The sequence below is a fragment of the Erpetoichthys calabaricus genome, chromosome 4 (genome assembly GCF_900747795.2).
Source record: "Erpetoichthys calabaricus chromosome 4, fErpCal1.3, whole genome shotgun sequence".
NCBI classification, from domain to species: Eukaryota; Metazoa; Chordata; class Cladistia; order Polypteriformes; family Polypteridae; genus Erpetoichthys; species Erpetoichthys calabaricus.
Window position 1 is genome coordinate 250,350,536 of NC_041397.2, and position 25,582 is coordinate 250,376,117.

Consider the following 25,582-nt stretch of genomic DNA (forward strand, 5'->3'; position numbering starts at 1 on the left):
GCACTTCACCTCCTCCTTGACTGTTATTTTACCTCTAAAATACTGAAAGAATCTCCTAGGATTGTCTTTCGCCTTATCTGCCATATTCCTCTCCAACAGTCTTTTAGCCTCACTGATATCCTTCTTAATGGTTGCCCTCATGTTCTCATACGCCCTATGATACGCCTTATACAGCTGTTTTTTTTGTTTTGCAGCTTCTTTTTAGACTAGTGGTCTACCCTTTTTTTTAATTTCTTACTAATCCCTACTAATATGTACCTGTCTTGCTTTATCTGTAAAATATTTTTAAACCTGTTCCACTGCTCCTTGACTGTCGACACTTAAAAGCTTATCCCAGGCTATCATCATTGGACTTTGCCAAATCTGTCCTACCAAAGTTAAACTTAACAATTTTAGTCTTTGCATCTGTACTCTCACAAAACACTGAGAACTGTATTATATTACACAACTGTGTTTCTGTCTATGTTATACTCATCCCAATCTTTGTTATTTAGCCAGATTTCCATTATAATATCATAATTATGTATGCTCTGCTGCATACAACTCCAACTCACCTTTTTATTTCTGATACTTCTAGCATTAAGGCAAGCTATTTTTAATGTTTTACTCATTTTACTTGTGCATTGGCACCCAGAAGATGGCAGCAAACAAAAACAAATGGTGCTCTCCCCAAGTTTTGCTTGTGAAAGCAGTTACATTTCTAGTCCAGTTACGTACTTCATTGTGCTAATTCATAAAGCAGAGACAGCTGAAATTTTTAAAATTATGACTTGGGTTTGTTAGGTGGATTCCAGACAGCATCCCAAAATCAGCTCTTCAGCAAGAACATGAAGGCACATGGTGACAAGACTGGTAGTTTCATTTACATGTTACAAGTATTTCTTCTTTTAGAGGGCTGTAACTATGTATAGCAAGTTTTCTGAACGGTGAAGTTAATCTGACCCAAATGTCAATGATGTTTTCTGTCAGAACTTCACTGTTGTTTAAATTGTCTTCATTGTTTTTCCCCTTGTTTGATATTATTGTGATTTGTGTTTGGTATTTACCTTTTGGCAGAGTGTCATCTCATTCTTGTCTAATTAAGAGAAACATATGAAAATTCTTAAGTTTTGCTTTTCCTTTTAAGCATTCATTCCACCTTTTGTATTTATTTAGAAAGTTCAGATGTTTAGGACATACTTCTTAGTATGAGTATTTTGCATTTTGTGGTTGGCATTTTGTGTGTGTTGTATGGTGAAGATGTAGGATTTTACGTACATTTTGTTTTGGGGGTTCTTATCTTTTAAAGTTGGATTTTACATGCTTTTTTTGTTGCTGTAATATCGATGGCTAGAGTTATTTATTGTTTCTTTTTACATTTAATAATCACAAGTACAATGGTAATTAATTAGGCAATTAAGCTTAATACATTTACTTATTACATTTTTGAGTTGTGTTTGGGTAGGTTCCAAGATCTTCAGACCATGACAATTTAGACAAGTGAATAGTAATTGACAAGCTCTGCTGGACTAAAAACAGTGTTTCCACCTCAACATTTTCTCATGTTTTCAGTTTATTTATTTAGTGTTATTATTGTGTATGTAGCTTCTGTGCATCATTAGAAGTCTGCTTTTTTCTAAGTCTAGTCTTTCTAAGTTTATTTTTGTATTTTGCTCTTGGGGCAAATTAAAAATAATACATATTATTTTAACATGTTGAATTTGCAATTTACCTTTGACTTTATACCTATGTCTGCTAGAGCTATGTTAAAAAAAAAAGACATTTCCTTTCCTCTTTAATAAAAAATAAAAGAACTGGAAAACAGGATATGCGAATTCTGCATAATCCTGTTTTTCTCAGTCTGTTACGTATATAAGATAAGACATGATGTACGAAAATGATATTTTATCAGAGAACAGAATCACGTCTTATAAGAATGTTTTCAGGTAAAGACCTTTTTTTGTTAATTATTATCGTGGCTTACTTTTTCTTCCACAATTTGTCCTGAGTGCAGGGTAAGAGCACTGTAACAAGTACACATGTTAAATACAGTTACAAACTTTATCAATTACAAAATGCACACATGTAAAAATACAGATTAGTTCAAATACACAGTGCATGCCTATTGATATTATTGTTGATCTATAGCCAATAGATAGCGGAGGAGTGGAAAACAAAACCTCCAGTCAGCATCATAAGAGAAGAAAATAAACCTCTGGGTGTTCACAGTCAACTATGACAGACAAAGTTGGACACAGTCACAATCCTGGAGACTGAGGCCAAATAAATTTTCTCCAGTTATTTGTGATTCATTTTTCAAAATTGTACCAGGCCAGGTCAGGTCAGGTCAGGTTGGGGAGCATGCACTGGTAAAGTGCGTTGCCGCACCCACCACATGACGAAACAGCTCGGAATCCCGGTTGGCGAACCCCCAGGCAGACACTTGATCCAGTCCCACCCTCCAGAAATGACCTTCTATCTGATGCAGCCAGGTGTTACGTGGGCGACCCCTTGGGTCCTATGAGCTGGATCACCCACGGGGGAATCAGGCCACATGGCTGTAGTGTCATAACTGATGCTCCCTCACAATGCAGGTTATGTGCCTCATTCAGAACTCCATGAGCAACTGCTCATTTGACACAAAGTCAAACCAATGTTACCCAAGGATTCTCTGGAGAGACACAGTACCAAAGGAGTCCAGTCTTTGTCTCAGGTCACTGGATAGCATCCATGTCTCGCAACCATATAGCAAAACAGGAAACACCAGGAATCCAAAGACTTGGACCTTCATCCTTTTGTATAGATATCAGGAGCGCCACACACTCCTTTCCAGCGACCTCATGACCCCCCCCATGCTCTCTCAATCCGTCTACTGACTTTATAGGAAGAGTCACCAGAGACATGAATGTCACTGCCAAGGTAAGTAAACCTTTTGACAAGGTCAACACTCTCTCCGCAAACAGACACACTGCTGCTGACTATGCCCAAGAGGTCATTAAAGGCCTGGATCTTGGTTTTTATCCAGGACACTTGCAAGCCCAGACACTCAAACTCCTCACTCAGTCTCTCAAGAGCCCTGATCAGATCCTACATTGACTCAGCAAAGTCAAGATCAGTGAAGCTTTCTTCACCAACAGATGCCCCACAGCCGCTGGACCCCACGACCTTTGTACCACTAAAATAAAAACATCAAGTACCCAAGTAGGCATTCTGGTTATAACACAATGTTTGTTTCAAATACCCCTGTGCATCACTTTGGGATATTAAGATCATTGCTGACACCATGACCTGGTCTATGATGTTGTTATGTTACAGCCTGGGTTTGTTCTCTGGCTTATTTATGTCTCTTTATCATTATTTCTGTTAATTTTGAAGTATTATTTTTCATGCTTTTTTATTTTTATGTCATTCTTGTTAATATTATTTATTGTAAATATTGTTCAGTTATTATGTATGATGTTATATGTGCCTCAAAGCTAAATTTCTTGTGTCTTGTGGGTGGTGCCACCTGACAACACTCCTGAGGGACAACCCTCAGCCTTTAAACTCAGGCTCAGGGTGTCATTGAAAGGAGTATTATGGATTGTAGTTCTTCCTGAGTACATTTCTTATTTTCTGGATATAGTGGATTTTGTTGCTTTGTTTTTAGATTCTGAGTACTGGATAACGTATTGGACTTGTTAACGTTGGGAGCCTTTTTCCTCTGTGCCCTGCCTTTTCTGTTATTTTCTTGTTTTGAATTTTTGGGATATATGTTTTTTGTTTTCCATTTAACCCAGAGGCTGATGGTTATCCTCTTCCTTAATGGACATTGTCTTCAACTTTTAAAAACCTGAGCCCCATTTTGGGTCTGTGCAGGATGGAAAGCCTGTTTGTGAGTTTGGAGCCAGGCTGCATTGAGTGAGGCCTGTTTCTGAGGCTCAGACTCAGTGAAGTCCCAGTCTAACTTGTGTTTTTTGTAGGTTTGTTCACTGTTTTCAATATTATGGTACTGCAGTTTCACAACAGAATTTTATCCTTTTAGGTATCTGACACCTGCATTGTGTGCGTATTTAGCTAAAACTATAAAGTAACACCAACAAAGGTTAAAAAAAGAATAAGTGAGCTATGCATAACAACAAAATAATCCAAAAATTTAGTGCCTAAAATAGCTTAATCTAAGATGGTACTCTACAATACAGTGATCCCCCGCTATATCGTGGTTCAGTTATCGCACCCCCACTACATCGCGGATTTATTATTATTATTATTATTATTATTATTATTATTACTAGGGGGCTTCACTTGCCCACCCCTGGGTTTGGTTTACAATCTTTTTAAATTTTTTTTAAAATCTTTTTTACAATCTTTTTAAATTGTTATACGGTAAACTTTACCGTATAACAATTTAAAAAGATTGTTATTTTCATGGGAATTGTTACATATGCATTATTTTCATTTTTACTTTAAAACCTTTGTAAAAACAATATTTGTTCTTTATTTCCTGCCCCGGGCATGGTTAAATCTCTTTCTCATGGGACTTTTAACACTGCTGTTGTTGTGAAGAGGGGGCTGAATGCACGCTAAAGAGATGTGATCGTTTCAGCTGCTGTCTTGCTGCAGCTGCTCGCTAGTTGTGTGTTCTGCTTATCACGCTTTGTGTCAATCACTTAAAAGCCTATACAGCAGCTGTCATTTTACCACTTCACGCCTCTGCCACTGGCGTTCTGAAGGGGAAAGGGGTTGGGGACTGAGGGCTGAACACACGCTAAGGAAAAGTGCTGGGATCATCTGCTGGCTTGCTGCAGCTGCTGCTGGCGAGCTGTGTGTTCTGCTTGACGCTTGTTGTTGTTTTAAGAGCTGGGAGCACCTGAAGTGTGTCTGCCAAAAGCCTTCCAACAACTACTAGGTTAGATGTCAGTGAACTTGTTTTAAATTGTTTGTAAGTAGGGGTTTTGCTTCCTAAGGTTGTAATGTTTAGTCTTGCGTGTCGTCAAAGTCTCGATCGCTTTGCTCAACTCCCCCTGGAGGCGCGCTACACTCCTGCCACTTCACGTCTCTCCCGTTCGCGTTGTGAAGGGGGGAGCTGAACACACGCTAAGGAGAAGTGGACAGATCAGCTACTGGCTTTGTGTTGCTTCTGCCAAGATGCCTGTTCTGCTTGTCGCTCTGTGCGTCAATCATTTAAAAGTCTGTACAGCAGCTGTCCTTCTGTCTCACTGCCTTGTCTTGCATGATATTAAAATGTCTCTCACGGGATGTCAAATTGTCTTCTGAGAAGATCAAGCCTTGTCTCCCTGGTCTCCCTGCCAAGATTTTATTTTATAATAGAGAGATGTTACTCATATCCTTAGCCCGACATCCACATATCATATGTGTTTACAAAGTGTGTTTTAATAAGTTTACATGTTTTTAAAGTGTGTGGGAGGGGTATTTTAAGGCTTAAACTATAAAAAAAATGCTTATTTATATGGTCTTTCTATATCGCGGATTTTCACCTATCACTGATGGGTCTGGAACGTAACTTCCGCGATAGGCAGGGGATCACTTGTATATCCATATTAGTACATAAATTGTAGCAAAATGATATCATTGTAAATATGAACATATTTTGCAACCCAAAGATTGTTCATTGAACAGGAAAGTCAAGGTATTTTCAAGAGAAATTTAACAATAAATATGAAACCTTGACATAACTTTGTAAATGTTGATTTTACAGGGTCCGACTTAAATCTGACATGTACAATATATCTTGGAGGTGACATGATTTCACATACCACAATTTACTGGACAATAAACCACAAACTACTTGAATTCTTCAATGATTCAAGGATTACACAAATGCCTAACAGGTGAGTTACCTCAATTTTGACAATGTAGATACTTGCAAAAGTCCCTGATAAAATAAATATCAATGATTGATTTATTAGTACATTCCCATGTCCAAAATATTTGATTTCTACTGTCAGTGTGTTTTGCCATTATTGAGCCCTTTTGTCTTACTTAGTCATTCAAAAGATCTCCAGGATTTTCAGATTTTGTTCTATCTCTTTACATATGTTTTAGAATAAAGTAAAGAAAGTCACAGAATTTATTATCACATGATGCACAGATCACTCTAGACACCATGCTTTTAACATTACATTTTACACATAACTCTACCTGATAGAACTGTCCATTTTTTGCTCTACTGACTGAGAATATCCTCAATTTAGAGAAAAGTATTTGTGACCCGAGTTTCATAACAGTTTTAATTGCGCCCCCCTAACTTTTTTTTGAAACCCTAATAAAATTTATTCCTATATTTTTTGCTGCCGATACACCACTACAAGTTTAAAATTTCCCTATGAATAGCGAAATTACGCCACATACGGCAACATTCGCGCCCCCTTTTTTGTTGCGTTTGCGCCCCACAGTTTGAGAACCGCTGATTTAGAGCTTGATGAGCTGGCAAAGTCAATGAAGCATGCCTTCTAGTTGATCGCATAAGAAGAAAATGATAAGCGATAAGTGCTAATTTAAATGGTGGTGTAAAAGGTAACGACTGAACTAAAAATGACAGAGTATTAGGGCAATACTGATGTGCCTTGTCCCCTGCCAGTGTTTCAAATGAAGTTCATTTCCTGTTCCTTGGGATCTTTAAAGAGGAATACCTGAAGGGACAGGAACAGAGGTGAGGCCTGAAGTGATGTTAATGTTCTTTTACTGGTTCACCACCCACAGTTCAAATAGGAACTCTTAAAATCTCCCCCTATGAGAAACTCATGATACTCACACAGTTGATGTCAGTTTTGTTTTGTGCTGCAAAATTCTGGATTGCAGTCTTAAAAACACCAGTTTTGAAACTACAACGGGCAAAGGACTGTTTTGAACTCTGTATATTGTGGCAGATAGATGGCACTATAACACGCTAACCCAACACATACAGACGCTAGAGGCACAAGTACCAAAAGCACACATGATTTATTTCTATTTACAGTGTCCCCAACAGCTCAAACATACTCTTTACTTTCTGTTTCTTCCTTCTTTTCTTCTTTATCTCTCTTCTTTCTTTTCCTCTTTATCACTCAGTCCTTTTCTCTCTTTCTTCTACACTCCAACTCTGGCTCCCGAGTAGTGCCTGCTGGCCCCTTAAATAAGGCAGCTGGAAGTACTCCAGGTGTCTGATGGTGTGTTTCTGGCAGCACTTCTGGGTGTGGCAGAAGAGCTGCTCTCCAGGGTTCAGCAGCAGCACCCCCTGGTGGCACCCCAGATCCCAACAGTGCTGTATGCAACTCCAACTCCCATGAAGCCCTGCGGGTGTCTGAGACACCGATGCCCCCCTAGCGTTTGGGGGAGATAACAATCTGACCACGCTTGCTTCCCAGTCCTTCCACGCTGGTATCACACTGCCTCTTCAAATGTTTGTGGATTTTTAATCGGAATAAACAGTACTTTTTAATATGTAGCTATCATGTGTTCCTTAAAATGCAGTCACTGCAGTGCCAGATAAGCTCAGAAAAATCCAGGAATAATTTTACATATATCTACAGTTCAGCAGAAAGAAACTACAGTGATCAAGATTCAATGGGCATATTTTATAAACTTGTCGAGTTTTTCATCATTGCCCTGAAATCCATGATTTAAACTACTGACAGATTAGAAAATAATCAAACAAGTTTATAATGAGAGATTAAATACATTTTTATGCAGTGTTAGTTTGGTTAGTGTTTGAGTTAGAGGTGAAAACAACCACAAATCGGTTTACGACCAAAACGTTCGCCAAACTTTTGCCTCGGTTCACGACCACACACTCAGTATACGAACAAGCCAGGTTCCCTTTCGGTTTGTACATGTTCAGTCTCTCCCTGTGCATTTCCTGTGCAGCGAGCAAGAGAGAGAGAGAGAGAAAGAGAGAGAGAGAGGGCGACACACGCACGCACACACACACACACACAGGCAGCACACACACGGGCAGCGCGAGAGAGAGCCGCGCACACACACACAGGGAGAGAGAGAGAGAGATAGAGCCGTGCACACACACACAGGCAGCGCCAGAGAGAGACAGATGCGCACACACACAGGAGCGCGCTAGAGAGACACACACACACAGGCTCTCCAGGCTCGCAAAAGAGAGAGAGAGAGAGCGAGCAAGTAAGGGAGGGACGCATATGGTAGAGAAGGCTTGTTTTTGTTTTCAGTTCGGTTTACAGTGATCGGTTCGTAGCGTGCATTGTTGCAATGTTACTTTTCTTGGTAGTTTATTAAATTATGGATTTTTCAAATGTTCATTTTTTCTGTGCTTCCCTGTGCTTAAAACTCATTAAAAAAAAAGTGTTGTTAGCGAGTGGTGCCTAGCACTATAGCGCGAACTATTGCAGTGTTAGTTTTCTCTGTTGTTCAAGGCTTTCTCAGTGTTATTCAATGTTTTTACATTTAGTTTACTATTACGCTGTGCATTCTGTGGTATAATTAACTATGTTTGTGCTTCAAAATTAAAAAAATATATATATTTACACACAGTTCATACGGTCTGGAACGGATTAATTGTATTTACATACAATCCTATGGGGGAAATTGCTTCGATTCATGACCAAATCGGGTTACGACCAGAGTTTTGGAACGAATTATGGTTGTGAACCGAGGTTCCACTGTATACAGTACTGTTAGGGGCCCAAAGTATTATCTTACAGTTTTCAACCAATTTAGACCTTTTAAGTGTCTTGGAACACAATTTGACCACATTCTGAGAGGTAGAGATGATTACTCAAAAATAAAGCACCCAATCCAAAAGAAACCTGGCACAATTATTTGGATTGTAAAATAAAAAAGGTCCAAAACTCAGCAATTAATATTGAAAATATACTTAATAATGTTTTAATATTTTTTTTCAGAGAATATGAATGGAATAATGAAAAATATGTTGAAGTTGATCTTTTAATAAGAGGAGTTACAGCTGATTTGTATGAAATTCCTTTGACATGCGTTGTCATGAATGCTTTAGCCAGGCATACAGGAAATATTACCTTAAAATCAGGTAGGTCCTTAAATTGAATTATTACGCACCCTTTATTTTATTTTGTATGCTTAAAAATTGTCCCAATGTACACTACAAATACAGAAACACAGTTCAAGTATTTTGATGTAATTTAACCATTGAAGCATAGACAGACTGAGTGATTTGCTCACTAGGTCAGTGGTGTGAATTGAACCGGCAGCATTCTGGTTTAGAGACACATGCTTTATCTCCATACAGCCTACTGAATCAGTCCTCCTTAAATTAATTATTTGGAAAATACCTGGGCAAAAGGTAGGGATCAGTGCAGGACAGAGAGCTCACCTTCACTCACATTAGGCAGATTTGAGTAGCCAGTCGACTTAGAAGCATAGAAAAATGGCCAGTCGACTTAGAAAACTGAAGTCTATACCCATAGGCCACATGGACTCAAATCAACAAAGGGGACAACACAGTCAGATTTCATGCCAGAATCCAAGTACATTGGTTAAAATGTGACAAAGCTACAAAAACCTCAATGAAAAGTAATCACCAGCTGGTCCTAATCTATAGTGTTTCAGAGAGGACACCTCCTGGTCAGCCTGAAATGTTACAGTTACAACAGTCATTTCCAGTCCCCTAGTCCAATTTTTCTCCTCCATTTGCTGTTACATCTTTGCCATTTTCCATCATTATCTTCAATAATGGTGGAATTATTCAGCTTTATCTTCCAGCGGTATAAAATTAAACTCAGCAATACGACATGCTGATTTTAACCTTCACTACAAATATTCTCTACAGTATTTACTACTTAATTGGGAAAGCCTTTGGGTTTTCAGTTTGTAATATGGTAAAATTTCTAATCACATACTTACACTGGAGCGTTCTTTAAGCTAATGTCACATAGCATGACTTCTTCTCATTGGGTGTACCAAACTTGTTTTCTGCAGCTGCTGAGCTCATAGCCAGACTATGTCTGTTTACACCATTGAAAATTGCTGGGCATGTCACATTTACCAACTTTGTGCTAACATTCTAGCACACCTTTTGTGACAGCCAATCATGTTGCCTGATAGAGCTGGTGCTCTATGAAGGGTTAACAGCTACGGTGAGGTCAGCTGCAATCTCAGCCTTTTTTTCTTCATTCCATTCTGTTGTGGTACATAAAACACATGAGACATCAGACAGACAAACCTCTGTTTGCAAAATCCAAACCTCCCACACTCCTTATTCCACGTCACTGCATTGCAGGAATTGTACAAGGGGCATTCATATATAAACAGGAATTTATGCACTACACTTTATGAATTGAATACAATGAAGCAACTTACACACTACATTTCTGTGTAGTCTTCTGCCAATGCAATACACTTGTTCCAGCGCTCAGAAAGCTTCTTAATCCCAGAAGAGTAGAAGTCTTTTGACTGCAGAATTTTTGACCTATTCTTGTACAGCGTCAGTAACCTCCTCATTCGACTTGAATTTCTTCCCTCCTAAAAATTCCTTAACCGGACTGAAGAGATGATAGTCCCTCTCTGAATGATTTGCATTAATCATACACTATAGACTGAGAGAGACACTCATCCTCAAACTAATTCTCAAGTTTCAAAGAAATCTGAGATGGAATGATTCCTTCATTTGTCAAAAATGTAATAATTTGTTGCATAACACTACTGTGTACCTCCTGCTCTGACATGTTGATTATAACTGACAGGGAGTGGGGAAGAATCAGCTAGCACTACTAACGACAAGTTTAAACATGCATGTGTTTGTTCAACGAGTCATGTTTTCCTTGCATTCTTAAGGACAGAGCATTAAAATTCTTGTTTATAATTGAACGTTCCTCGTACTTCCAGATGAGCGTTCATTGGTTGTCAGCTCTCCTGTACACAGAGCCCATCCCATCCCTAAACTAAAGACAAAATCAAACTTGTTTGATGCTATTAGACACAATTCAGACTAGTTGGAGTAAATCACTGGGTATGTCAATTTATGCGATCAGTTTTACAGGCCTGTACCACCATCCGCCTCTGACTCTTTAAGATTATGTAAATGAAGGTAATGACTGAAAATTGCTGAAAAGGTCATCTAATATGGCATGGACATTACTGTTGTTGAATAAAAATAACATGTTCATTCATGCCACACATGTATCTCAAGACCCTCATATATATACATTTTTGTGTATTTTAATGCATACAGCTAAATATGCTTCCCTTGTTAGAACTATTAAATTGAATGAGGTTTACAGGGGAAAGGGGCATCATGCACAAGGCAGGAATCAACTGAGTAGAAATTTTTTGCTTGTTGTAAACTTTATCAGAAAGTGTGTTTAGTGTATCTAGGATGTTTAATAATTCATTAAGATTTCAATGTTATAAATTTTGCGAAAGAAAAATAGAGCTTGTGTTTACGAGGATATTGATTTACTTTCTGTATGAATATTTAATTGAGCAAAGAGCTTCACTGTTAAGAAAAAAAACTGTCTGATCAAGTCCTCACTGTGATTGGTTAATTATCCAGTTTAAGTGGAACTGTCACATCCTTTCTTAGAATGTATCATAGACCGGAAACACCCAAGAAATGTGAGTCAGTTTTTGAAGTTTCTGCTGGCTGAGCTGAGAAAAGCTGACTACTTTTATTCAGATTACAGTACAAGTGTAAAATTGTCAAATTAATATTACTAATCAGAGCAAGAAAATATTAGAATGCCAGTGTGAAAGATCAAACAGTAAGAAAACAGATTAGTGTGTTAAGTTTGACAGTGTGCTACAGAAGAGAGGCCAGAAGCTTATCTGGGAGCAGAATGTTCTCATTTTACAATCCACACAAACATAAACTGATTTTTTTCTTCATTTTGACCAAAACTTAAAAGTATATTATTGAAAGGAAGAAAAAAGTTCACAGAGATGTTTTTAGAACAAAACTGAGCTAGAATTGAAAAAAGACACTATTAGTAAAACAGTCCAATATTTTATTATTAATTTAGAATGAATAATCTACATCCAGAGTACTGAATTTTAACTTAGTTAGTTACATTTGTAGCAGCCCTACTTAAAATTGCCTACAGCTCCCAGCAGCCCTGGCAGTATTACACTGTTGGGCAAATTCAGAGGGCACAAGAGTTACTGGGAAGAAGGATAGTTAAGTGGGCTCTTTAAAAAGGAGCCAGAAAGACACAGAGGGGATCACAATCAATGCTCTGTATTTGTTTCTACACATCACACACACTATTAGATTACAACTGCAACCACAGTACATTACAGTTTCTTCTAAATATATATTGTGTCCTGTGCCTGCTTGTCCATGTGATTTTGTCTTGGTTGGAATTCTCTTCATTTGGGGAGTGCTCCAAATCATGCCACATCTTCTTGCTACAACTGGAACCTGGTAGGACAAAACTTTACATTTCATTTTGAGGGCTGTTCACTGGGTTTTTCATTCCACACACCATCGTGATCTGCATCTGCTGTACTGTACTGTTTTGGACTTTATTGTTAGCATTATTTGTTTACTGAATCTGTTGTTTGATTCAGTTTCATGCATGTAGTGTATATAAATAATTATTGCCATCAGGGAACTGGAGAAGGCTTTTGCGCAAGCTTTTTTGTTTAATATTGTTTTTTTCTTGTTATTATTTAATTAACATATATATTGTTATCTTTATTATTGATCTATTCATTGAGCTGCTTATCAGTGTCTCTGTTTGTGAGTGTACATGTGCCAGGTCAAGAATGGGTGTGTTCCTGGGGTCAACATAAGAAAGTAATGAAATCTCGGTCTTCGGACAGTGTGAATCTTAGTGTCCACACAACTGCTACACAGTGGAGAGGCCCAGAACCACTAAGCAGAAAGAAATAAAAACAAAGCGTTCCAGTTCTTTGTTGTGGTATGTCAAGGTCTTTTTAGTGTTAAGTAAACCCTCTTCTGAGCTCAATACAAGCCTTTCATGGCCATCTGCCAAAGCAATGCCTAGTCCTTCCCAGGAAACACATCCGCTAACCAATATAATCATTTTTACAACACTTTAAATTAAGAATTAAGCACTGAATTGTCATTTGTGTATTCATTATCCAATGATCTATGGGCCTAGATATTCATTCATTTCAAAATTATTTTTATTGCTGTGTACAGGAACATATATTTCTACACTCAAACGGCGGAACATTTGGAAACCAGTAAGTCTGAGAAGTGGCTGCCACCTCAGAGCACTTACTATAAATCCTGCATTGACTTCAGGCTGGAGCGCAAAGTGTTACTTTTCTAAATATGGTGCCTTGGCTCTGTTGTGGTGGTCTACAGGCATGCGCCTAGGTTGGAAAGTGATTCTAAATTGGTTTGAGTAACAGCTGGTGTGTGGGATGACATGGACTGGAGTTTCATCAATATATTCCTGCTTTAGATCACTAAACCTCTGATTTGAAAAAAAAATAAAATAAATAAACAAAATGGATTTCAAAATGGATTAAGATGCCCAATTGTAAATATGGATTCATTTGTATAAACTTTCAGACTAATCAAAATTGAATGGTGCTGCAAAGAAAATGGATAAATGAAACATAATTTGTATAATAATTAAGACAAGCAATGTCGATATACATATTTAGAGCCATGTAATTCTCTCTATTTTTTTATTTCCTAGTGGACAACCACCATATTCGGTTAATTCTGTTCCTGGCCATTTCTGGATGTATTTTATTACTTGCAGTATTTGTTTGCAAATATTTCAAGTTTGAAATTGTCCTTTACTACAGAAAAATGTGTCAGCCCTTCAAAACTACAACAGGTAAGTATCCTGTCCACAATGCGGAAATTATATTTTGATTATTCTTTATAAATCTAAGAACTTTTGAAATTAATTATTACTGTTTTAATGGTATTTTATTTCTTTTTAAATTTTATTTTATTAGAACAAAATAACATTGCACACAATCAAGTCCAACTTATGCAACAAATGACTTTATAGTCAAACTAGAAATAAGAAGAAAAAAAAAACACCAGAAAGGTAAATAAAGAAATCCATAACAAAAAAAAAATAATGACACAACCTACCAAAACAAAATTCAACCTCCACCTGAGAAAAGAGTGGAGAGCCAAGAGCATGGACAAAACCAGTTAGGAATTAACAGTTGTCCAATGTCTGTTTTGTTTTTATGGCAGACTCCATTTTGCACTGTTTAGGTAAAGGTATTGCCATGTTATTCGTAGCAATAATGGTGGGAACGGGTCATGTGCACATGAGGTCAGGTGGGCAGGTCATTTGACGTGAACACATTAGAAGATGGAGATGTGGATTGCTACATTTTCAAATCTTTGGATTCTTCTATAAATATCTTAAGTGTGATTTTAGATAGATAGGGAAGCATGGTAGACCAGGCTGAGGTACAGTATTTGTTTTCCGCTGCAATTTTTGCCTCTTGTTTTTTCTCTCATTGTTATTTTGGCACTTAACCTCAGCTTGCTTACTGACACTGCCTTCAGGTTAGAGGTCAGCATGGTATTGATTTTTCCACAAACTTCCTGGTGACTCTTGATGGCTTTCAACTGGGGGTGATTGTTCTCACGGTTTTATGCCAAAGACACTGGCAGCAGACCTTTCAGGTAATAAACAAATTTTTATTTCTCTCAGACCTCAGTGATGCTTACTCTTCCATTTTTCTAATTTGTTTCCTACCATAAACACCCAGTATGCATTGTACATAAAAAAACAAAGTTCCCATCCCACTTTTCATACCAATCACAAAATGAACATTTGCATTCTGGGTTTCTGTGCTCAGACACCACATCCAGAAAAAGTTCCATTTTACTCCTAATTGCATTTTTAGTGTTGCCTTCTAAAAGGCACATGAATTTGGCACACAGCATATATGGCTTCTTAAAATATCAGAATCAACAAGGAGAGAAACATCACACAAGTGTGAGTATATCTACATGATGCTAAAGCAAGCATTTCTAAGACGCATTGTCCATGCTCACGTGAGGCTAAATGCAAGCGGAACATCACACCAGCCCTGTCCGCACAAAGGTGTGTTGATGAACAGGTCTTTGTGGGTGAAACAGAGAGTTCTATGCAGCCAAAATATTGGAGTGCAACTAAGAAGTGACAAATTAGATAAATGTTTTGGAGGGATGAATTGGAGAGAGTCACCTTTTATAAATGTCCATATGTAGAATGGCATATGAACAAACTAGGCTAGGCATTAATACATAAGAATACAGACATGGGAATGAATTAAGCCTTTAAACGCAAACCTGTATAAGAATATATATAAAAATCCCACTAGAGTTAATGCCTTTCTCAAAAGCTCAATTAAGCAGATACTTTAAGATAAAAATATTTAGAGACATAAAAATGGAAAATATAATACACGTAAAAACAAGTAGAACAAAAACAAAATACATTCAAAACTATTACAAAATCTTTAAGGTAAAATAATCCAAGAAATAAAGGAAAATTTCAGCCTAAATTTGGGAAAAACCTTAACAACACATTTAATTTGATCATCTTAGACCTTAAAATTCAAATGTATAACATTTAATACTGCGGTGGGTTGGCACCCTGCCCAGGATTGGTTCCCTGCCTTGTGCCCTGTGTTGGCTGGGATTGGCTCCGGCAGACCCCCGTGACCCTGTGTTCGGATTCAGCGGGTTGGAAAATGGATGGATGGATGGATGGATAACATTTAATACTGGGAGACTTAATCATTAACCAGATAACCTCTGAACTTAAATCCTAGAAGTGCTAGTACGGGTTATTGACTTCTAGTAACACTTTACTGGGAGGGTGGGAAATACCAGTAACACTTTAGGTAATGCAAAAATGCATCCCTGACTCATTTACTCTTATGTACAAAGGCCATGACAAACACTTCATAACACTTTCACAACATTAGCAAAGTGTTTATTCATCTCTGTGCAGTGAGGCATTTGATATGCTGATAAAATTACTTATGGATATGAAGGAGCATTTCTCCAATTCCACAATGACATTTTAAAAGCACAATGAAATTCAAGATTCTTGTAGCCATTCTAAAGGTTTATGCTGGCTACATTTTAATATGCACTTTGATTAAAAAAATGCATTAACTAAGCTGCAAAACCATTAACAATGAGAATTAAAGCAATGCGAGACTATGAGGCTTAGAGTAAATGAGATGTGAATTCATTACAATATTAACATCAGGGCCAAGCCGGAACAGAATAAAAAAATGTCTGGCCTATGAACTTCAGTTATTTTCAGTTATGATAAAAGGTTAAGTAAGGTAATCCTAACAAGCTCTATCATTTTCTTAAATGAGATCTCTAAGCTGTGCCAGCAAAGACTTTTAAAAATTTCTTAAGCTCTATAAAGCCCTGTAAATAGCTATACCAAACTTGCTCCAAAGTGTATCATATTACAAAAGCACCAAAACATGCAGTACAGACATCAAAATGAGGGCTGACAAGCCCAAAACAAATAAAACAAAAATACACAGCTACATGAAACCTCAAAGACAACAGTGAAAGAGCATCATGAAGGGTTACCACAATGCCACAAACACTCTGGGCCACCCTGCAAGAACAGCATACCTTGCAGTGTACGTATTCCTGATCTGATTTTACACTGGTGTAATAGCTGTAGGAGTGCAGAGAAAAACATCAAAAATATAAGCTGAGTAAAAATCAAAAGTAACACACCTAGCATATTTAGCCAACTGTGAAACCACACAAATGAAAAATCGGTTTGGTATCTTTGAAGATGGGGCTGTTTTATCACAGTAGTGGCTTGCTGTGAATCGCGCCAGACAATTACTTTGTTGAGTAAACAGAAATGCATGCAATACCACATCTCTCACTTCACTTACAATAGACGCCCATGTGCTGACATGGAGGAAAGGTCTTAAACGTTACTGCATATGCTCACTTTGAAATGGAGAATGGTCCTGCACATTGATGCATGTGTTGAGAAGGTGCACATCGACATACTGAGGAAGTTATTAGGAACACCTGTACACCTGCTTATCCAAGCAATTACCAAATCAGGTGACAGCAGCACAATTCATAAAATCATGCAGATACTGCTCAGGAGCTTCAGTTAATGTTCAAATCAAGGGCAAAAATCACAAAAAATGTGATCTCAGTGGCTCGCTTGAGTATTTCTGTAACTATTGATTTCCTGGGATTTTCATATACTCTCTAGAGCAGGGGTGTTCAGTTCTGGTCCTGGTGAGCCACAGTGTCTGCAGGTTTTCATTCTAACCACCTTCTTAATTATTGGGCCATTTTTGCTGCTGATTAACTTCTTTTGCCTTAGTTTTAATTGATGTGACTCAGACCCCTTAGTTGTTTCTTTCTGGTAGAATGAGAGCAGCAACAAGTCATGATATTCAATAACGGCTTTAATTAACAGCAATAATTGGCTTCTCATTAAGAAACAGGTTTGAGTGAAATTGGCTTAAGTTTGATGTTCCAATTTTGCTGGTCATCTGTTGGCTCGTTTCACATCTCATTTCTGTTTGGCTGCCATTTAATGAAGAAACAAAACAGTTCAGAAGACTAAATCCTTAAAGACAGGGCTATTAAAATGAAGGGAAAAGGAGTTAATTAGCAGTTAAAACTGCTTGCTGATTAGAAAAAGTGTTAGAATGAAAACCTGTAGCCACTGCGGCCCACAAGGACTGGAGCTGGACACCCCTGCTCTAGAATCTCTAAACTTTTTTACCTTTACATTTACCTGATTCAAGGTTATTTACTGTGTTATGCCCAAAAATACCTGAATTAGCTCTGGCTACCCTATGACTTGAATTCGATTCAGCAGGCGTGAAAGTGTTTTTGTTATGTTATTTTCTTTGCTTTTCCTTTCTTCATTTCTCTCATACATGTGTGGTTTCTCTTCCCCAGGAACTTGGTTACTGTTAGTTTGCTTCCTAAAAGCAAAGTTACAAACTTGCGTTGACGGTGATTCTAGCATTCAAATGTCATTTTGTCAAAGTAAATGAAGCTTCATGCATCTTAGAAACATTCAGTATAACCATTCTTCTTTATTTTGATAATAATAATTCTTTGCATTTATATAGCACTTTTCTCACTACTCAAAGCACTCAGCAATTGTAGGTTAAGGGCCTTGCTCAAGGGCCCAACAGAGCAGAGTCCCTATTGGCATTTACGGGATTTGAACCGGCAACCTTCTTAGTGCCAGTGCAGATCTCTAGCCTCAGAGCCACCACTCCACCCTTGATGAAGGAGGCTGGCCTTCAGGCACCAGTACTTTCAACCAATTTAGCCCCCATAAGTTGTGTGTACTCATCAGTACAATCCATTAGTTATGCACCTGCAGAACATGCTGCCCTGTAAAACACAAACTGGTTGGTTCTGAATTATTTGGCAGAAGTGCATCAAGAAATGCAATTGGGGCTCCTTTGTGCCAACAGCAATACACACTACAGTCCCTCTCTCTGACTGCTCTTTTTATCTTTAGCCAAGTCCACAGTTTTCTTTCTTTTTTGTTTTCTTTCACTTTAATTTTTCCAGTGCGTATTTGAGAGGGGTTTGTTGCTTATTATAATATAATAATTTTTTTTTTAATTTATTGAGCTTCTGTGAAAATCCAAATTTTCCTTGTAGAGACAAATAAAGTTCTATGTATCTATCTATGCAGAGAAGTTACTTGAAAAAATTGTATTATGTTATTCAAATATTTTTATTTTCCTGAATAATTACAAATATGTTTAGTACGATTTATATAAAATGGCAAAATGCGTTTTTCATAATTTTCACATAAAAACAGAATTTGTTAAATTAAAAATTCACTTACACTGGTGAAAGTTCAGCTCACAAGAGGCCAAGCAGGTCATACCAAACTCCCAGCTCCATGGTCCCAGTCCCAGTCCAAGTCCCAGTCCCCACCAGGCTGTTTCCAAGTATCCCAAGGCCAGCTGATGTGGGGGGTTTGCAGCGGCTCTCCTGACATGCCCAGCTGTTCATCCTGAGTCCAGCCACTCGGCAAATGAAACTCATATTGGTCTCTTGAACTGGTAGTTATTGTTTTCCTTATAGAAGTAATATGTTGAAATGTTTAAGGTTTGTGAAGTTCATGATGATGGTTCATTCTATAATTGGCTCTACTTATGCAAATATAGATTGATTACTAATGCACACCTTTTGTTACCATTATGAAGCCAAAATACACAACAGATAAAAAAGCATAACTGATCAACATTTCTGTGGTGCATTCCACTTTCTAACCAGTTTTCTTCACAAAACCATTCTGTGACAATAAATCCTTATATACTGCTGTCTAAATGAATTTTTTCATGCCTGATTTTCTTCTATACTGTATATTTTTCATGATTAATTCAGTTAGATCTTTTAATAGTTGCAGTCAAATATGTTATTTTTTTGATACCTAAGAAGACTGGCTTCTGGTCAAGGCTGGGTCTCAAAAATGAAGAGCTGGCAAAAAAATGTAAATGTCACAAAATAATCAAAAAACTGCACAAGAGAGGGGATTACCGTAATCCCCAGGCTTGTGCACAAAAGGACAAAAATGATCTTTAAAAATAAAGAATTTATTAGACAAAATAGAAGAGTAAAGCAAAAATACTTAAAACAGCTAAAATAGGAAAAAAGGAATTGCCTAAAAGGCAGTTCTACAGTAAACAATTTCCAATACAGAATCCTTAAATAACATGCTCAAACTGAAAGAAGTAGTCAGCAAAAAAACCCAGAAAAATCCAAGTGAAACACCAATACTTATAACTCACCTTAAATAGCCATGGAGGGGGCTCAGAAGTATCTGCTGTAGCCCACCGTCTGAGTGTCATATGAAAGCTTATTAGGATACAGAGAAAAGAAAAAAAAACAGGGAGACAGTGGGGAAAAATATAAAAATGTCAACTTTAATCTCGAAATTTCCACTTTAATCACGTAGTTTATTTTGTCATTAAAGTAGAACATCATAAACTTCATCATAAAATCGATTAATTTACTAGTTTCTCAAATACCATCGTAACTAAAGTAGCACATTAAATGGTTTGTTTTGTATGTGTTCTTCTATGTGCTCTATGTGTGTGAATCACTACGTGCTTCTTAAACGGGCTTTCTCTTCCTCCAACAGGACACAGAATCCATTACATTCATGATATTATAGCTCTCTGAATAAATTAAATACTGAGATGTATACTTGATATCATTTTCATGATGTTAGAAATTAAAGCATGTATTAAACATGGGAACACAGTGGCACAGTGATAGTGACGAGCTGGCGCCTCGTCCAGAGATTGTTCCTGCCTCACGCAAGATGCTTGCTGTGCCGTGTGCTACCTTTGATAAAATAGTTTATTGCAGCAGTACTGTCTCTTTCAAACATACTAACCCCCAATTCATGTCCTTCCTTTTCTTTCTCCAAATACCCAATCGCTACACAATCAGCTGTGTAACAGATGTAAAGCCATCTGTAAGCTGAGAACACCGATTCTTCAAAACTTTTAAGGAACATTGAAATATCTTTGTAGTACATGTTTAATTATTCTATCCATCTATCTTTCCAGTGTCGTGCCAGCCCCAGTAACAATACAGCACGAGGCAGGAACAATCTGTGAACGGGGCGGCAGTTCCTTGCTAGCGCTGCGACACTTTGTCCTCACATGTTTAATTATTAACAATATAGATTATTTAAATTAAGTTAACATTTTATCTGTATAATGTAATAAACATGTTTTGCTGCATTTCATCTTAAAAATGATATTGTCATCATATGTAAATGTGCGCTAAAGTACCTTAGGGTGTACAATATTATAACTGTATCGCAAGTTTACAGTGAGGTAATTGTACTTATAAGTACAAACATTTCTACAAGGAGCATTTGATGGACTGATTAAGTGCGTTTATAGTTCTTGGGATGAAACTGTTTCTGAGCCGCGAGGTCAGTACAGGAAAGGCTCTGAAGTGTTTGCCGTATGAGAGCAGTTCAATAGAATGTGTGCATGGCTGAGACAGTGTGTGCTTGATGCTGTATCCCAATGATTCTCTTTCCGATTAGCTGCTGTAGAACTGTGATTCCACACTTGGATACAGTGATATAAATACTCCGAGTGGTGCAGTGAGAGTAATATGAAAAAAGATGAACAGCTGTGGCAACCCCTAACAGGAACAGCTGAAAGAAGAAGAGGAAGGTGCAGTAAGAGTAATAACGCTAAAGCAGCTATGGTATTTGGAATAGTTTGGCTATTCCGTGGACCATTATATTGTTACAGGTTAATTACAATCAGATGCCTTAAACTAATAAACAATATATGGTTAATTTCAGTGTATTTGATAAAGCCGCGTCTGGGATGTGGATCTAAAAAAGATCTAAAAAAGAAAGGGAAACCACACAGGAACAATAGCACTGCTTTGATGCTGGGTGCCGCCAGTATGTAAAACTGAGCGGAGAACTTGCATACGCCAGGGTTTGAGCTAGCGTGAAAATGTGCGTGGCTTTACGCCAAGTTTAGTTTTATACATCGCTATTTGAGTGTGGAAACGGGAGTACGCACCATTTATACATGAGGCCCCTGGTGACTTGGAGGGACTCTAAATTAACCTAAATCCAGTGGCTTACTAGCCTTTGGAGCATTGTAATGCTGAAAAATTCCCTTCTTAGCCACCATGAAAGAATATAACTGATTGTCAGTAATGTCTTCACAAGTGAGATTTTCTCTTCTTTAGCAGTCAATTGTATGGGAAGGGCAGGTGTTTAAACAGTAATAGAGAGTTTACTTGCTAGTGATGATCAAAAAGATTCAAGCAAAATTGAACTTTACAAAGAAATGTTATTTTGCCACAAGCAAAATTTCTTCCATTAGCACATATATTTTTATCTCATCTGAAATCTCATCTTCATCTTTTTCTCCATGTGCAAAACTAGGCAAACTTTATTCTTGTGTAGACATTGAAAAGGGGCAGCAGTTAGACAGCTTTTACCCGCAAGCATTTTTCTGCTGCTGAAATCTGTTGGCCTGGTTATGTGGCTGCCAGTGTTCCTCCAGAAAGATCCTGGCTTCAATACAGAGTTTTGGAAAATGAGCGCTGATAGTGCTGACCCCTAATGAGCATTCCGAGCTGAAACCAGCAGTGTGAAGGTTCAGGAAAGTAACACATGAGGCAGGAGAGAGTGTGTGGAGCTGCATGAAAAGATCAATGGAGAGCAGCCAAGGAAGGAGACAGCATTTTGGTTACGGAGGTAGCCATCCTTTCCACCTAAAAAAAAAAAATTTAGTGAGTTTCACGTTTCACAATTGCAAAATTGGGTGCAAAATGAGTTTGAGGGACAATTTTGTAAAACTGTTTGCTAATGAATGTTTGCTTTACTCATCCTAAGTCATAGAGAGAGACATAATGTCACAATCATCACATCCCTTTTCACTTTTCTGCCACCATTTATCTAAAATTACTTTAACCAATCCAGTTAAGACCCTATGATCTGATGTTAAAACTGTAAGTAAACTGGGCTGTCTGCACATTATTTGTGCGTGCTAATTGAGTCCTTTACTGTTGCTCCAATAATGTAGATTGTTATTAGAGGAATTATCATTTTTGGAATTATTCAGGATTCTGCACCATTAATATAATGAAAAATACAATAAAAAATCTGCTCTGGGCTGGTGCCCTGCCCAGGGTTTGTTTGGGCTGCCTTGCACCCTATGTTGGCTGGGATTGGCTCCAGCAGACCCCCGTGACCCTGTAGTTAGGATATAGAGGGTTGGATAATGGATGGATGGAAAATACAATAAAAAATAAACTGCTGCTCTCAAAACTATAGCAAGTAAATAAAACCACTTGACAGCTGCATATTGCGATTAGTTGTAGTGATTTCAAGAGCACAGAAACTGGACCCACATCTTCCAGAAACTTTTCTTAAATACTCTTTTTAAAAAAAGTTAACACGACTATCGGCTCTCCCCATGACACCCACACATTTGGTACAGCACATTGTGCATTTCTAACAGTTACTTACCTGTGACATTTTGCAGATGGAAAACTTTATGACGCATATGTGATTTATCCAAAAACTGAAGAGATGAACTCACACAAAGCTGAAACCTTTGCCCTTGAGATTCTACCGGAGATGTTAGAAAACAAATATGGATACAAGCTGTTTATTCTTGGCAGAAATGAACTGCCTGGAGAAGGTATGTTACAAAATACGTAACAATGTTATACATCTTTGTGCGTGTGCTTTTACTAATTGCTTGTACTAATTGCTTAATTCCTTTTTCCATGATACCTTGCTGTTTTAACTTGTATTGGTCTTACTACTAAATTCTGTCTTGTTTCAGAATGTTCCTTCTTCTGCATGATGCACAGTAATTAGAAAGTAATTTATTTTTTAATGGTCTCACCTCCAAAAAAAACCAACATGTTTATACTACAAAAAATGACACACTTTATTCCAATGTTTACTTGATATTATTATGTGACACCATGACTAACTGTCCTCTTGTAACTATGGTTAGCTGTATCACCTTTTTTGTGTAGTGCAAATACATGGAGTTCTCCCATTATGTAGAGATTTACAGAAAATACAAATTAAGGGGTGAAGAAACAACAGCAACATTTATTTATATAGCACTAGCCAACCCACGGCGTAACATACGCCACATAATTATGTATTGATGGGTGAACACTTGCTGAACGACACAGTTGTCCAAATGGGGTGGGTTTGTGGATACCACTGTGAGTGAATGAAAAGATGGACCTCTGGAGAGAGCAACATACAATTGTCCGTGACTGAAAGCGGGATCGTCTCGCGCACCTGTATGCGTGTGTGTGTCGCTCGCTCTCTCTCGCTCGCTGCACGTGTTCCTGCAGGCATACCAGTAAGTGAATGAAAAGATGGAACTCTGGAGAAAGCAACATACAACTGTCCGTGACTGAAAACTGGTTTTGGCAGATACATGCATATCTTTTTGAAAGTTTGGCCCTGTGCCTTATCAATTGACATCGCAAAGGCAAATCTAACAGGAAATTGTCTTCGTGTTAAAGTAAAAGGCAAATTATCCGCGACAAACAAACTGTTTTACACGCTGCATACCAACCCGCGGCGTAGTATATGCCACATAATCACGCGCTTTTTTAATTTTTTTAAGCAGAGGGAAAAAATGAACATTTGCAAAATCCGTAATGCCACTTTCAGTAAGTACAATGCACACGCGCTTAATTTGCCAGCCGTCTTTTCTGGTTTGGGCTTGTTTTGCAGTGTTACCGCTTGTGCATATTAAATCTTGAAATCCTTCGAGTAACTAATTAACTAACTAACACCCACCCACCCAGCTTGTGAGAAAAAAATGTGTCCGTTCTTTCATCATTTTGTTGCAGCCTATCAAAGACTTGCTGATCATGTTTTCTAGACTCAATATACAGTGGAACCTCGGTTCACGACCATAATTCGTTCCAAACCTCTGGTCGTAAACCGATTTGGTCATGAACCGAAGCAATTTCCCCCATAGGATTGTATGTAAATACAATTAATCCATTCCAGACCGTACGAACTGTATGTAAATATATTTTTTTAAAGATTTTTAAGCACAAATATAGTTAATTATTACACCATAGAATGAACAGTGTAATAGTAAAAACATTGAATAATACTGACACAAACACCCCCCCTCCCCAGCCACCCCCCCTCTCTCAGCAGCACAGCGAGCCTCCCCAGCCCCCCCCCTCTCTCTCTCTCTCTCTCTCAGCAGCACGTGAGCCTCCCCAGCCCCCCCCCCTCTCTGTCTCTCAGCAGCACCCGAGCATCCCCAGCCCCACCCCCCCTCTCTCTCTCAGCAGCACGGGAGCCTCTCCAGCCCCCCCCTCTCTCTCTCTCTCTTAGCAGCACGCGAGCCCCCTCCCCCTCTGTCTCTCAGAAGCACGGGAGCCCTCTCTCTCTCTCTCTGTAACATTGCCGCAGTTGTATAAACACTTTTTTTTTTAAATGAGTTTTAAGCACAGAGGGGAAAAAAAAGAACATTTTAACAAATCCGAACTTTATTTAAAAGCCAACCAAGATAGTAACATTGCAGGAGTTCACCATTTTTAATCAGGCGACTGACAGTAGTGGAGTCAGGCACAGAAAAGGTCAGCTGCTGAGAAAGCGTCTTGACTGTTGCAGGGTGGTGAAGCAGGTGAGACGCTAATGAAAATAGAGGCACAGGGCTTATTGTTTTTTAAAGACTGCTTCCTTCATTGTGTTTTAACCTCAGTTTTAAAGGATTGCGCGGCTCTCTCAGTCGCGCTGCCTGTGTGTGTCCTTCTGTTTCCCTGTCGCACTGCCTGTGTGTGCGTGGCTCTCTCTCTTGGGCTGCCTGTATGTGCCTCTGTCTCTCTCTGGCGCTGCCTCTGTGTGAACCAAGGTTCCACTGAGGTTGACTAATGAAAAGTCAACGTGGCTCAGAGGTCCATGTGTACTGTTGCACAGACGAACATAAATGACGCCGTTTTTTCTGAGGCACGCGTCCGAGGTGGTGGGCGTGGCTCTGCGAGTTGTCGTCATATCCAATGGTCATAGAGTTGGTGGGCATGGCTCCTTCCTACTTGTCGGCGGCTTAGTGAATCCACGCCCCTTCCTACGTGCTTTCAAGGGTGTCTTGTTTTGGTGTGCGTGCTTTCATGGGTGTCTTCCCCTTCTGGCGGCGACTTTGTGAA

General features: G+C 38.4%; 1 protein-coding gene across 1 annotated transcript in view; it reads left to right on the forward strand.

Moving 5' to 3' along the window:
* Positions 1-25,582, forward strand: part of LOC114650765 (interleukin-1 receptor type 1-like) — a 64,534-nt gene that overhangs the window by 33,256 nt on the left and 5,696 nt on the right. Inside the window, exons 7-10 of the mRNA XM_028800603.2 lie at positions 5,678-5,810; positions 8,832-8,974; positions 13,575-13,718; positions 22,924-23,082. Coding sequence (XP_028656436.2) covers positions 5,678-5,810; positions 8,832-8,974; positions 13,575-13,718; positions 22,924-23,082 — 579 coding nt within the window. The remainder of the gene's footprint in view (positions 1-5,677; positions 5,811-8,831; positions 8,975-13,574; positions 13,719-22,923; positions 23,083-25,582) is intronic.